The following is a 15,087-nucleotide window of genomic DNA, read 5'->3' on the forward strand; positions in this document are numbered from 1 at the left end:
AGAGAAACACTGCTGGTATTTGATAATCAAGAGTGTTTTAGAGGTGCCCTCTTTCCCAAGGACTCAAGCAGAGGCACCCTCCCACATGCTAAAGCTGGAAGCCTATGTTCCCTTTGTGGCTAGTGGGACTCTGCACAGAGTGCTCCGATTTTTGGCTTTAATGAGGCCATGAGATGAGCTACTGCTCATCAGCTAACGTCTGGTTAATAAGAAGCTGTCATGAACCCTTCATGTCCATTTTATATTTTGCTTTTAATCATGAGAGAAACCATGTTTAGCTCACTAAGCAGAATCATAATTTTCAAAACGTTGAAGGAGCACTTACCTGGTTTGTCTGTGGTTGTTAAATAAAGCATTTTATTTGTTTGTTGTTCTGTACCTCCAATTTTGTTCAGTTCTGTTCTAAAAGGATGAAGCTGAAGCTCTGCTATGTGCTATGTAGTTTCAGTCTTGTATCCCAGTGTGCTTCTTCACATAGTAAAGGAAATGGCTAACATTTATTTTCCCTACTTGGCTGTTGTTATTTAATATAAAATGTCTGGTTTTAACAGGAAAAAGAAAATCTCTGTAATCTGGAAAAGAAATATTCCACACTTTCTGGAGAAGAAGGATTTCCTGTCAGTCCCAATAGTCTGAAAGAGGTAAAGAGCTTCTCTGCTTTTGACGCTACCATAACTAACTTTTAATAATGCCTCATACAAAAGCACTTCAGTATGTAGTATTGAGTGAAGTCCTAGTCATCAAATCTTTGCAAAGTAATTTCATACCATTTTTTAAACTTATTCGTAGAAGGCTAGATTCACTAGTGAGCAAAAATAGCTTCTCTTGACATTCTTCCAAATGTAACTGGTATCGTTTTAATCTCTTGCTGTGGAGAAATTATTGGTTTTATGTATGTGGAGTGTGCCTGTATGTCTAATTTTCTCAAAATAGACAATCAAACTTTATTGAAGTGAAGAAGAATTAGATCTGGGAATAACTGTTCAAGTACAAATACAATTTGGTCTTATTTTTGCACTGTAGATTTTATTATTGCCTCCCTTCCTCATTCCAAGACCCTTTACTAAAGCATGACAAATGTACATTTTGTTCTTTTTAAAAAGCATTGATTTGAAGACTTCAAGCTATTGTGGTTCTAAGATATGTATTGAGCTATTTATTTCACTTTTTTTGAACAGTTAGAGGAAGCAGAAAATTTAGCATTTAAAATACACTGACAGGCATATGTGGCTGCTTCATTAACTTCTTCTTAAGAGTTCTGACTGAACTTGCTGGATTTGCTTGTCTTGAAGCCCTGACCAAAGTCTGCCACATATAGTGATGTAGGTGCCACTCTGGGAAGTTGGGCTCTCGAAGTCTAAAGCTACCACAACCTTTCAGTACCTGGGAACTGGGGTCTTGCTTATATGATCTCCAAGTTCCCAGTGTGCAATTTCACTTGTCAGTGGGATTGAGCACCCTTCCTTTCTTGCTTAGACTTTCAGCGTCCTAGGTTGTGTTCTGACCTGGACATCTGTCCTCCCACCAGAACATCTGGCAAGTCTAAGTTTCATTTTTTTCCTTTTGAGATGGATCTGCCCATTCTCTCATTAGAGAGTGGGTGCTGTCTGGTTGGTTTTTCTCACACACAGTTCATGGCTTGTTTACTCACATACTTCAAACTGCAACTACATTAAGTGAGGCTACACTCTTTTAAAAAAGAAATGGATAATTTAATGGTGTCAGTCTGATCACCGCAGTGAAGTCAGTCAGGACTTACTCCAAGGCAAATAAGAGAAGGAACAGCAAGAGTTACCTGTTTCATTCTCAGTGTTTCCATATGCTCTGTGCTACAAAAAAACCCCTTTGCCAGATGTCATGTTTGTCTTGGTCCAGTTTAATTCTTCTCTGACTGCACTGGCACTTTTGAAAATCAGGCACCAAAGACAGGCTTACAGAGACTGCTGAAACAGCAGTTCATTTCACCATAGGGTTGCTACGCATCAGTTGAGTCTGTGGTCCAATGTTTGCCAGCTCTCTTCACCAAAGCACACATTTGCCTCTGCCATCCATTGTGAGCTGGCTCACAGCCTGCACAGCAAGAGTAACACTGCCATAGGTAAAGAAGCAGGATGCTTATCCCACTACTTAAATAAGCAGGGAAAATCAATGCTGTTTAAAAGTTCAGCATTGAAAAAATTACTTGGATGACTAATCTGACTTGAAACCATTTATTTAATTAAATGTAGCAGGGGTCTGAGCTAGTGCAAAGCGCAGTCATTTGTTCTTCACTTAGTTTTTTATTCCCCTTTTAAATCCTCACTGGCATTGTGAGTCAGAACTGAATGCTCTTCATATAAAGGTGAAAGTGTTTATATCTTTATAATTAACACAATATTGCATTGCAGAATTGCTGAGTTTTGGTTACTGATAAACTGCCACTACAAGATGGTTAAGCAATTTTTATGTTAATTCATTCTGGATTCTATTTTACTGTACTGTAGTCATATGCTTTGAGAGATAAACTTTAGTATCTTAGCCAGTTTCCTTAATTAATGGCTCATCAAATAATATGAGAGTTAAGGTTTGCCTCCTATTTGTAGAGTGCTTTGTTCACTGTATGATGCATAATTTTACAGGATTGTCTTCTATGATTGAACTAACTGATATCATACATTGAAAATTATGCTCATAGATAATCTTGATATTACTTTTCAAGTTGTCTTCTATGATCATTGGTAAATTTAGGCATTTCTAAAAAGAAGTAGTCGTATAGCAGTGTGTGCCTTCTCTTACAGAATTGCCGAAGTATATGTTGGTGCAGTAATAGAAACACAGCCCTTGCCAGACACTATCAGTGTGAAATCAGCTTTACATCTTGATTTAAAAATAATCATATTTCTAGCTCTCCTTTATGGCATTGCTTCAAGAGTGACTTACTCTTACTTTTGTATAGCCTCGTTTTCTATGGATTAGAAATTAGGACATTTTACTTTTTAAAACCTGGTATCATATGCACAATGGATTAGAATCCACATTTTACTTTTTAAAAAACATTTGTGCAGTTAACACCGAAATACATGCAATAACCACATTTCGCCCTCATATCTTAAATCTGCTTGCATAAATCTCAGCAGGCAGCAGCACACTGATGTTCATGCCATGCCTCAGTCTATCACTTTCTGTATGACTGCTTAATTAAAAAAAATAAATAAATAAAAGCAAATCATGATGGCTGCGGGATAACACTAACAGCATCTTACCTGGTTCTTCTGGTAACAAAAGTTAGAAGTGTCTTCCAGGCAATGCAAATGGAAGATGTGTTAGTGTAATTTCTGAGAACAACTTGTCCTTATAGAAGTTCTTCTCAATTCTGTTAGTCATTTGATTTACTCAAATTAGCCTAATATTTAGGCAAGAAACAAATCAGGTTATTTAATCAGAAACAAAAAAATTAAGATCTCAGAATAAGATTTATTCTTCCATTTTACCCAGTCTGCTTTCCTGAGAAAGAGCTATATAATTTCTAAACGGTATTTGCCTTTTAGTAAAATCTTTTGGACACTTAATGTTCATTTGCAATTTGATTAGACAAATGTTTCTGGAATTAAATTAAGAACAATTTTCAGAATCCAAGTATTTAACATTCAAAAATCTTGATGCTAATTTTATTTTATTTATGATTAAGTATTTCAATGATAACAAAGATTTGGCTGAATCACTCTAAACTAACTTTCATTTTACTGGGAACATTAATACTCTTGCATGTCTTTTTTGGCTTTTGCTGCTTTTAATTTCTGAATTCCTCATTTTAGGGCTATATCTGTGTAAGTGAAATTAGTGAGCTGTATGGCAATTCCACGAATATATCCCCTTCCACTCAGACCCCCTCAGATGTTGAAGCAGTTGCCACTGAGCCTTCCACGGCTGTGCTGACGAGCCAGCCACAAAATAAAGAGGTTTGTTTGAGAGACATTTCCCTTTGTTTGCATTGTTCTTTCATGGCTGCCTTTTTTATTTTTTTTTTTTTTTTATTTTTTGGTAATTCAACATGTAACAAACTGACCCTAAAGCAAACTGCCTCTGCAAGTTACCAAGTTAGATAACAGGTTAATAGTAAAGCTGAAGGACTGCTCCAGCTTTAAGGTGTCTTTGATGAGGTAGATGGGACCCTGAAGGCCAAAAAACGTGAACTCTTATGACCCAAGCAGCACTAAGCAACAAACTTTGCCTGCCCAACACTACAATGTATTGCAGCTTTGGGAAACCATCTGTGGACAAGCTTATGACAACTTGATTAGTGGTGTTCAGGTGTTCATTTTGTTTTGTAGCTTCTTTTTCTTTTCCCCCTGTAAGGTGGTAGAAGAATATCTTGAATAGTTGTGGGAGATTAATAGCTTCTACCCATCTTAGCTATTCCATGGAGTCTGTCCAGTCTGTTTTGTAGCTTACTTTCTCTTCCTCATTCTTGGTGAAATTTTAAATAAGTCCCCTTTTAAAGGAATGGAATAACCTTATAATTGTAAATCCACTTACTTTTGCATTGCAAAAAGTCAGAAACTGATTTAGAATTTGGCATTTGTTTGCTGCTTCTGGTAGCTCAGTATGCCATGACAGTTGCAATAGAGTACACCTCCTTCCTGCTAAACACTCCAACAAACACAGTGCTAAAACTGCAGCTTTTATGTGCCATATCTTTTGAAAAATTCCAAAAAGAAAACTCTGTGTGTAATTTCTCTTTTTTCTATAAAGCTAAGATCACCTCTCTGTTCTGGATTTGTGTTTCCTCATTCTCTTTCTCCTCGCTCTATTGCTCAACTTCCATCAGTCCATTGGCCTGAGGTCATGGCTACTCATGTAGATCCTATTCCTTTATCTGATACACCACCACCTCTGCCAGCTAAGAAACACTGCAGGGAACAACAGGTAACAGATTCAAAGCTGATAAATTGTGATTATTTGTTTTGTTTGCTTTTGATATGATGGCCACAAATTTGATTTATACATGAGGACTTTAGTGTGATACTCTAAGTTGACGGACTGCTCATTTAAAAATTAACATGATCTATTATAGAATGTGTCTGAAAAAAATTCACCTTATAATGCAGAGGCAAATATTAATATTCAGGACTCATTGTAACTTTCAGAGGACTTGCAGCAATAATGTATGTGTGAAATCCTAAATTAATTTTTCATATACATTTGAACAATGCCTTTCAAAAGTCGTATTGTTTTTAAGCCACCAATTCATTAGAATAACTTCTAAGGAAAAGTTTTTCTTTATAATTGGGTTCCACTTCTACACTAGACTTGAATATTTAACACAAAAGAAAAGGTACAGGGACATGTACATACAATGTGTACATGAATTTAATGCATTTTTAAAATCAGTATGATTTTAATGGGATGGAAAGCACTGTGAAGCTGGAGATGCTCTGTATGTTAGATTTTGTTTTTTCCAGACTATCAGTATTGTCCGTATAGAGTATAACTGAGCAAGTGCATCAATTCTTTTTATCAAAACTGTAACAAATTCCCCATTAAGCATTTCAGAAGCCTGGAGGAGCGCAAGAAGCAGCACAGGGAGGGCACGTACCTGAGCGATACTCTGCCCCGCAAGAAAACAACCCCATCCATGTCTCCCCACTTCAACAGCGCCACGCTGGGACGCAACATTGCAAACAAAGTACGTGCCTGCTGCTACTTACAGCCTTCCAGCCTCTGCAGGAAATCCAGCATTGGGTTACAGGGAAGGCTGGGTAGCGCCCTAAGCATTATGTAACCCCCCCCAAATTCACACATGAAGTTGACTATGAAATGACTTGAGGGTCATTAACAAATGGGAATGTATGTGAAAGCATCTGTACTTTCGGCCATTCTTCTGACCTCTGGAAATGCTGAGCTGTAGAACATTAATCATAAATACACAATTTCTATATCAAGGATTATATTTTTTGACTGGTTTAAATTGATTCTAGAGACACAACTTGTTGTTTTCTTTCCTACTGAAGGCCTCTAAATGGTAATGATAAAGTTATATATAAAGGAGAAATACTCTTTATTTTTGATGTGGTCAGTCAGCAAACAGCAGGAGGGTGGAGGTACTGCTTTGAAAACATTTTGGCCTAATAGACACTGTACACAGCTGGCTGATTGATATGACATGACACTAATATCCATGAAAAAGCACATTATTTTGCCATTGCTGATAAAAAAAAAATCTTGAAATACAATTTTAAGCACGTATTTACAAAATTTCCTGTAGGGACATTTACCATTAGGACAGAGCAACAGCTGTGGCAGTGTACTTCCTCACTGCCTGGCAACCATGACCAAAGAGTTGGAGTCAAGAAGGATGCACAAAGGTAAGACCTTTTAATTGTTGCATTTCTTTTTAAAATTAGTGTTCCATTTTTCAAAAATAAGCCTGAAACTAGTGTTGCTATGATCAACTGGTCTGCAAAATAAAAGTTTACTTCTTGGTGACAAAAACAAGCTCCAAATGTAACTCGTTTTTTTTATATTGGCATAATAAGAGGTTAATATTATGATGTAGGTACATGTGTAGTTTTTAAGTGCATGGTCACCAAATATAATCCCGTAAATAAGAAAACTATATTCAAAATACACATTATGTTAACTGGGTAATTTCTGCAAGTGATTTTGAAGCACTATATTACATGTTCTTTCTTATTCTTCCCTTTTTTTTTAATGTTGGGATCTTAAAAAATGTGTTTCACAGGCACATGTTTTTGTCTGGATAAATTCCGCAGAAAGAGATAACTTTGAGAAGCTGTGACTGTGATATTATAAGTGGTCTTAAATATTTAGGCTACAAAACAGAAAGGGAGAGAGCTGTTCTGTTGTTGATAGATGGCTGGGTTTGTTAATAAGAACTCAGCAATTCTGGATCCAAAAAAAACTACACCTCTGAAACATGATCTTGTAGGCTATGGGATTCTGTGTCTGCTGTGTGTTGACTTGAGTTGGTACATATATTTTTTTTGCTTTAGTGAGACATATCATTCATAAGTATCCCATCTTCAAAAAGAGGCACTCCTCAGTGCCATCTGTCAGTTTATTTTCTTTCCAGCATCTGCATCACCATTGTCGATACCAGTGCAAGAGGTCCTTGTGTAGAGCTACACTAACTGAGCCTGAGCTGAGCTAGATCCATCCATCTCATTGTTACAGGACTTGTCAGAGCTTGCAGCTGTTAAAGGTCGCAGTGACTGAGGTCAGTCATATGCACAAAGATGACTCAACACAGCGATGGAACAAGCAAGCTGGAAAAGGATCATGACATGCTCCTTTCCAGAGCTGATCCTGTTGTGATTTGTTGGTTTTGAGCTTTAGCTATGCAGCAGGCCTTACAGAAACCTGCAGTGTTGTGGCTAACTTATCTTTACATATTTCAGGTGCAATAAAAAAGGAGCTTCATGCTCGGCTTGGAAAGTGTCTTCAATGTAATGTGTGTGCGAAGGTGGAATAGCTGGCAATTATGTTCAGAGTCATCACTGTGATGTTATTTCAGTCTGAAAATCAAGAGGGGTGTTTTGGCTAAACTCTAACAAGAGATCAAGTATTTAAAATTGGAAATACTTCTGTAAAATCAAGTCAGACTGCTATGTCAGCAGTCTTGTAGATCAGGTAGATCAGGTTTGCCTTTTCAGGATAAGTGAATACTTTTCAGAAGATATGCTGACAAATCAATGGAACTTTGTAAATGTATAGAGACTGATTATAGTGATAAATATGAGCTCTCTAATCTTCCTGCTCCAAAAGTTAGTTGTTCACCTAAAAAAAGGTGATGAACAGATAAAAAGTGTTCTCTACCTGTCATGTGTAGTGAGTCAGCACTTGCTTTCCTTGTGTTTCTTTCCCCACTTGACAGGTCTTTCACTCCATCAGTTTTCACTCTGTCAGTTTTCCAAGGTGTTCTATTGCAAACAACATGGGTGTCTTGGCTTCCTGATACCTTGGGCATAGAGCTGCACCCAGTGCACTGGAACTGGGTTCAGTGGGAAGACAGGGTCTCACACGACAAATGCCACTTTATCCACTCAGTCTAGAGCCCTGGCTATCAAACAGTGACCCACACACTGCTATCCAAAGAGGATGATGTGCTCCAGAGATGGTGTTAGTACCTTCCTGTGCTCCTTAGAGCTCAACAGCATCGAGCAAATTTCTAGACCAGATGTTCTAGTGTGTGCATGTAGATCTGAAAACAAGTATGTTCAAGACTGGCTGGAGGCAGTAGCAGCTCAGCTGGTTTAAAGATATTATCTGAGTGTTATCACTAAACTAGTCATGGTCCAAAGTGAGTTTTCTCCAATATGCTTTCTCTGGTTTTTCTTATTTCAGTCCAAGAAGATAACTGTAAAAGTCTGAGCTGAAAAAAAAAGGACAGTTAAAAGTGAAATCAGGAAATTAAGAGCAGCCTCTTGGGTTTTAACATGGAGTTCATTCTCATTTTCTTTATGCAGGAACAAGCACTATCTATGAATAAATTTTAGGCTGGATGCAGTAATAAATATTTTCATGGATTTCAAAGTAATAAACAGTCCTTATTCTAGGATTACCAAACCATGTTCAGTCATAGGAGTTCAAGAATTGTTACTGAAAGAAACAGTCATAGTCAGTAATCACAGCCTGAGTTAAGGGCAACTTAAATGTTTTAGAGGACACATATTTGTTGTAAATCATTAGTGGAAAAGGTATTTCTTAGCAGCCATTCATGAGGTATTTTTGACAGACTGTATTTATAAACTGACCTCCTGTGGACATGTCATTGAAACCAAACCATATGCAAAAACAGAGTGAAGAAACTGCTGTTTGGTACCAACTCGAGACCTCACCCTGCACAGGTGGATGCCTGGAGGTCCCAGGGAGTGCTGGGTGCCAGAAGCTTGCACAAGGAGGGAGGGTTAGCCAATGCAGTCCCCCTGACTTTAGGATGGACTCCAGAAGGAAAGAAGAAATGGTTAGCTGGGAGTTAAGGTGTAAGACCAGACACAGTGCTGGGAACAAAGCTGTTGGGACAGAGAACTTACATACCAATAAGATGATTATTTGTGTCCTTTCTAAGCTCTGTATTAAAAAAACAATATACTGCAAGCAAGGGATATTTGTACAGACAATCTAGAAACTTTTCAAAGGAGTCAGCCTTTTTTGTTTGTTTTTCAGTCTTTTACTTGTCAAACTCAGGAAAAAACAGAAGAGGTATGAAAATATCCCCTTCCCTGGCTGTATTCTTCATGTGATATTTTTGCAAAAGTACCAGTTGCATCAGCACTATCAAGCAGTTCCTAGACTCTTGAAAAACTTTAAAATAATTGTTAAATAATGACAGCATTTCAAAAATTCTTTTTTCCTGCTGTCAAATAACCTGCCACAACAAAAACTTCTGACTGATGCTAATAGCTGCAGAGCTATGGCTTTGCACAGGCCTAATTTTTCGCTTCTTTGCTCATAGCCACACAAGTAGAGCAGAAAATTCAAAAATCTTTGCAGCTCTGTGAGTGACAGTGACAAGGTAGACAGACTTGAGATTCCTACTTTGGCATGTTTCCACACAACAAATGTATCTTGACATGTTAATGTCAGTCTTTACAAATGGGAAGAAAAAAAAAGAGAAAGAAGAAAGAATACGAATAAAAGAAAAATGTAATGGGATCATTTTCATAAAATACTAGTGGGTTTTTTACATACTTGGCAGTGCAACTTTTAATAACAGCTTTCACCTTTAGTTCTATCCTCACTATAATTTTGTGGTGTATATCTGGATTTTGTAATTCTGCAGTAACTTCTTTGGAGTATTTTTCTTTGATGACATGGCTTTATGGGTTTTTGCAATATTTTTCTCAACGGTATGGCTGTTAACATTGTTAAGGTTAACACTGTTTACAGGTTTGCTGCAGAGCAGTGGAACTCTGTAGTAAAACCTATGCAACAACAAATATTTTCGCTCTTGTATCAGGTTAGACTTCACTGATAAAATCTTGGCTTGTGGGAAATTTTAGTTAAGTACTGGATCTTACAAGTAGTCAAATATTTTTAAGTGCATGTTGAATGAATAGGCACCTGAGCAGCTATAAATTCCTTAAACAACAGATTGTAGCTGCCTAGTATGTGCATGTGGCTGTAATGGAGGTAGGTCAGTTGTGAAGCCTTGTGGTATTGGTTCACAGCTGATCCTCGGCTTTGAGGTTCGTGCTGCTTACAGCATGAAGATAAAAGATGAACACTGAATTATGCTTTGTTTCTGTGAATGCATCTCATTTTGCAACCTAAGAAATGTTGATGTCTTCCACTGTTTAGTTATATTTGCATGATTGCATAAATTTGACTAATAAATGTTTTCTTCAAAAATGGGTTCTTTATCTTAAGCAGTAGAGTGTTTGTAGCATTGCTATGCTGCTCTATGCCTTTTAGATGGGTTTATTTTGCAGTGAAATATAAAATATGGAATTAAAATTTCTGAGTAGGCAAGGATTTGTAGAGGGCTCATCAGAAAAACATGCATTTGAATTAAGTTTTTTCAGTAATTTATTTTTTTCTCTCTTTCATTAATGAATCATTGATAACCATTTCACAGGAGCAATTAGTCATTCCAAAGGTTCACGTATAAAAGGTAATTGCTTATCTGCAATAACGGAAGCATTTGTCAAAATAATGGGGAAAAAGCAAACCACATATGTGAATCAGTAACACCTGTGTTGTGTGATGTTATTATTTATGACTGCTGAGGTGTATTTGTGTCCCTTTTGTCTCTTACTAATCAATGCAACTGAATTTTTGATTTAAATTCAGCGTTCTTTTAAATGGCAAGTGAGTCTTATTAGTTCCTTAGAAACCAGCTTTAACTATCTCCAAGAAAGCCTTGTATGGTACAGAGGGAAGTGAGGAGAAAACTACCTTGGAAATGCTTGTAGGGCACAGTTTCTTCAATGACATGCTTTAATTATTCAGCTGAAGACACACTTTTCAGATAGCTGCAGTTGTTGGCTCTCTGAACTGGGACTCTCCCAGCTCTGGCTTGGCAAAAAATAAGAGTAACTTGGTATGCACAGATAGGGAATGAGAATGAGGCAGAAGAACACTGCACTTTAAGCATGCCTTCATGATTTCATGCATCAGTGTCTTAATGGTGTCTAGTAAAAATTTGTATCTGGACCTTGCTGCATTTGTACATTTGTCTGCATTTTTCCCATGTCTGTTTATCTTAAATATGTGGAATGTCAGTGGCTGCCTTCCTGTAAGAATGTGAGGTTTTTGTGTAGTCTGTCAATCCTTCTTAATCTCCAGCTCTGCCAGCAGCTCAGAATTTGGGTCAGAAATGTGCAGACAATATTACAAACCTAACGATCAGAACTATTAGAAAGTCTCACTACTTGCATTCATTGAAGGAAAGGATGCAGTTGCATTTGTAATCAATAGATGAAACAATCTTAAAGGGCACTGTAAAATACTTCAGCAGTTAAAATGACAACTCTTCCTCATCAGGCAAGCTCAACAACCTCTCTCAAAGTCTGCATTACTTTAAAGAGCAATGGAGACATGAGATAAAAATAATTGTGAAGAGACATTTTTAAAGGACACATTGCCAAAGTTCCTGTGTTCAAGGAGGATGACTTTTCAGAAAAAAATGTTTTTGTGGAAAAATAACAAAAGAACCTTTGCATGAACCTTATTTTTCTTCAGAATCATTGAGCTATAAGGATCTGCTTCAATTCCATAGGATGAACTGCAATTTCAAAACTCCAGTAAAGTACCTCTATACTAGTAACTATGATTCTGTAAGAAGCAGCCTGTATTATTTCAGCTGAACTAAAAGTCCTATTGCTGTTACCAGAAGGCAAAGTTTCCCAAAGAGACAAAAAAAAATAATTAATGTTCAATAAAGTCAACCAGACAAGTACTTAAGAATACTGAATATCAGGACTTTTTTCTTTTTTTTGTAATTTAGTCAGTGTCAATTTCTTCTAAATTCCTGGATTTAACTACATTACTTTCCAGATTAGGCCTAATTGTTATTTTAAAATGTAAATATCATTTTTTCAAATTAGAGTTTTATAATACCCATAGAAGAACATATATTGAAAAGTCACTTGTACTAATGTTCATATATTTGAATCCATCACAGATAAAACAGGTATTTAAAGCTTTTATTTCAGTGTGATTAACTTGTAAAATTAACTGTAATCTTGTAGTACCTTGGTCACAGTGCAGTTAATTCTGAGGTGATAATAAAAATGCTTGTGCTGCTAACAAGTTATGCTTCTGTGACAATTTTTGTGTGAAATCAGTGGTTCTTCTGTACTTTATAGGGTATAACCATCAGCGTATCTGTGAAAACCAAAGGCAGAAGTCTCCAGAATTTTACAGCAGAACAGCATCAGAATCCAATGTGTACTTGAACAGTTTCCGTTACCCAGATCGTAGTTACAAGGACCATGCCTTTGACACGTTAAGCTTAGACAGCTCTGACAGTATGGAGACAAGCATCTCAGCATGCTCACCAGATAACATTTCCAGGTAAATCTTCTTTCCTCCTGATCCTGCAATTGTCATAGGGTCATATGAAAAAAGAGAGTATGTACATGTACACTGTGATAGTATGAATGCTGCTGATTGGTTGAGAAAATGTAAGGTCATTAGACAGGCATCATATTTGTCTAGTTCCTCATAATCGGGTTTAACTACATCTCACCTGTTTATTGAAAGATGAAAATAAAACTATGCAAAACTTAAGTGATAATGCTGAAGTTTACTGAAGAGCAATCAGTGCTTCCTCACCTGATCACTGCAGGGAAGGAATTTCCTCTGATAGGAAACTTTTCAGGGACATGTGCCATTGATGACCTACACTGTTCCACAAGTCCAGCATGTTAACCAACTAGATGCTTAAGCTGAAACACTCAGGCTTCCTCCAAAAGTCTTATTGCCCTTTCCTCTCCCTTTTCTGGGTCAGTAAAAATGAAGAGACGACACTGAAAGGCTTGCTTTACTCATCTTCAGAGGCTGTCAGCTCAGACACCATTTCTCAGACGAAATGAATTTCCATGATCTGTGTTAAAAATCCAGATGAGTCTCAAAAATGTGTGCAAACATTCTCTCCTGACAGTCCATTTTTTATATCTGACATTAGTAGTGCTTCCATTCCTGCTCACAGTCCAGCCCCAGGAGTTTCACAAGCATAACTAGAGGCTGATGATTAAGTACAGATTTGTCACTATGAATACTTTGTGAACACAAGGACAGCTTTTTTGGCTAGCATGTAGTGTTTTATTTCGCATCTTTTTGCTGTGGCAGGGAAGCCCCCTGATTTCCCCTTTAATGTCATTATCACTGCAGTGTTAAGTTTTAGAAAATACCACTGGCAGTCATTCTGCCGGCTGGTTTGCTTGGGCTTTTTTGCATTGGTTGACGTTGGTTTTGGTTTTCTTAAAGGAAAAACATTAGGACTTGGGTTTTGAGGATTTCTGTTTTAAATGGATAATCATATAGTCTCTGATAGCTGGAGACAGGCTGGGAACTAACTCTGTGCATTGAGCTAATGTGCCAGTGATATGAAACTTTTCTCTCTCTGACTTCCGGCTCTGACCATTTGGAAGGAGGGTGGTGTGTCTGATCTTACTATCCTGTAAGTCCAGGCTCCAGCCCAGGACTGGGAAACCCCAACAGCTGTTGAATTTCACTGGTACTGCTTGCTCTTCTGCTTCCCTCTGACTCTTGCAGGCAATGCCAGAAGGAAAACAAAAGAAAGCAACACAAAGAAAAGAATAGCCCAAATCAATACAAAAACCATAAAAGGATCCTTTACAACAGATCTTTCTGTTTCTCACAAGGCAAACTTTGGTAAAAGAAGAAAAGAGTGTGAGCTGATTTTGTTGATAAATTCTGGAAGATAGCCAGTTAATTTTCCTTGACAAAATTTCCTTTAAGTAAAATTAATTCATACTGTTTTAGGTGGTGTTTGAACATATTTTCGAGCCTTATCAGACTTTAAAGGAAAACAATTTATGATGCTTTGTTCTGACCAATTTAAAATGTATAAGTTATATTTTACCATGTTTAAGGCAAGAGAAACTTTTTTGTAGAAATGCATAAAATTTGTGGGTGCTCAAAGTACAGAAAAAACAGAACTGCTATAGTCATTTATCAACTCACCAAAGATACCTCTTTTTTTGTTAGTGGCTACTGCACTGAATTGGATCTGAACACTGTCAACTCCATTCTTAAATTATGTTGGACTGCAAAATATTTCTTTAAATACCAGCTATTATTTTAAATAAGAAATAATGGGGTCTTTTGCAGTGCTAGCACTTCAAATGTTGCAAGAATAGAGGAGATGGAGAGACTTCTCAAACAAGCACATGCTGAAAAGACTCGGCTGCTTGAGACCAGAGTAAGTGTAATTTTGAGTAACTAAGAGGAGGCATGTAAGTTTGGATAATATTCTCCTAATGCAACATAGAAACCCACCCCACTTACACCTAATAAACACTTAAAAAACACCTCTTCCTCCTCCATGGCTACACCTCACACTACAGCCTTGAGCCCATATGCAATATCTGCTGTCTCAAAGGACAAGCTGATGGCAAAATCCCCAGAAATTTGTTCAGCATTGGTTTGACACCTTCTGGGGGACTTGCTTAAGAAGAAGCTTCATTTCTATTTGCAATTCTTATTCCAAATTTCAGTCCAGTGTGCTGGATATATATTTCTGCCTAGTTTAGGGACAAAAAGGTATTTAGCCCTAGCTTAGAAATGACATTGCCCACTATAGTTTTGCATATAATAGAAGTTCTCTGTGTGCTGTGATATTTAGGAACGGGAGATGGAAGCTAAGAAACGAGCTCTGGAAGAAGAAAAACGCCGCAGGGAGCAACTGGAGAAAAGATTGGAGGAAGAAACAAGCCAGAGGCAAAAATTAATTGAAAAAGAAGTCAAAATACGTGAGAAACAAAGAGCACAGGTCAGATATGGGGATGTGAAATGGTTTTGAAGTGCAAGACTTCCCCTTCATATATGGAAAAGGACTTAGTGTATTTCTGCCAATGGTAAACAGCTGAACAGATAGATTTAGTATTTCTGAGGTGCAAT

The 15,087-nt window shown here is 37.3% G+C and overlaps 1 protein-coding gene across 3 annotated transcripts in view; it reads left to right on the forward strand.

Moving 5' to 3' along the window:
* Window positions 1-15,087, forward strand: part of PHLDB2 (pleckstrin homology like domain family B member 2) — a 65,803-nt gene that overhangs the window by 43,533 nt on the left and 7,183 nt on the right. The window contains exons 10-17 of one of the 3 annotated variants that reach the window (XM_054270282.1): window positions 552-641; window positions 3,795-3,938; window positions 4,732-4,905; window positions 5,525-5,665; window positions 6,245-6,344; window positions 12,309-12,516; window positions 14,299-14,389; window positions 14,813-14,959. In XM_054270282.1, coding sequence (XP_054126257.1) covers window positions 552-641; window positions 3,795-3,938; window positions 4,732-4,905; window positions 5,525-5,665; window positions 6,245-6,344; window positions 12,309-12,516; window positions 14,299-14,389; window positions 14,813-14,959 — 1,095 coding nt within the window. The remainder of the gene's footprint in view (window positions 1-551; window positions 642-3,794; window positions 3,939-4,731; window positions 4,906-5,524; window positions 5,666-6,244; window positions 6,345-12,308; window positions 12,517-14,298; window positions 14,390-14,812; window positions 14,960-15,087) is intronic. The other 2 variants (XM_054270283.1, XM_054270284.1) reach the window with 2 other exon arrangements.

The sequence above is a fragment of the Melozone crissalis genome, unplaced genomic scaffold, assembly GCF_028551555.1.
Source record: "Melozone crissalis strain CALT ecotype California unplaced genomic scaffold, PUWL_Pcris_2 ptg000009l_1, whole genome shotgun sequence".
NCBI lineage: Eukaryota > Metazoa > Chordata > Aves > Passeriformes > Passerellidae > Melozone > Melozone crissalis.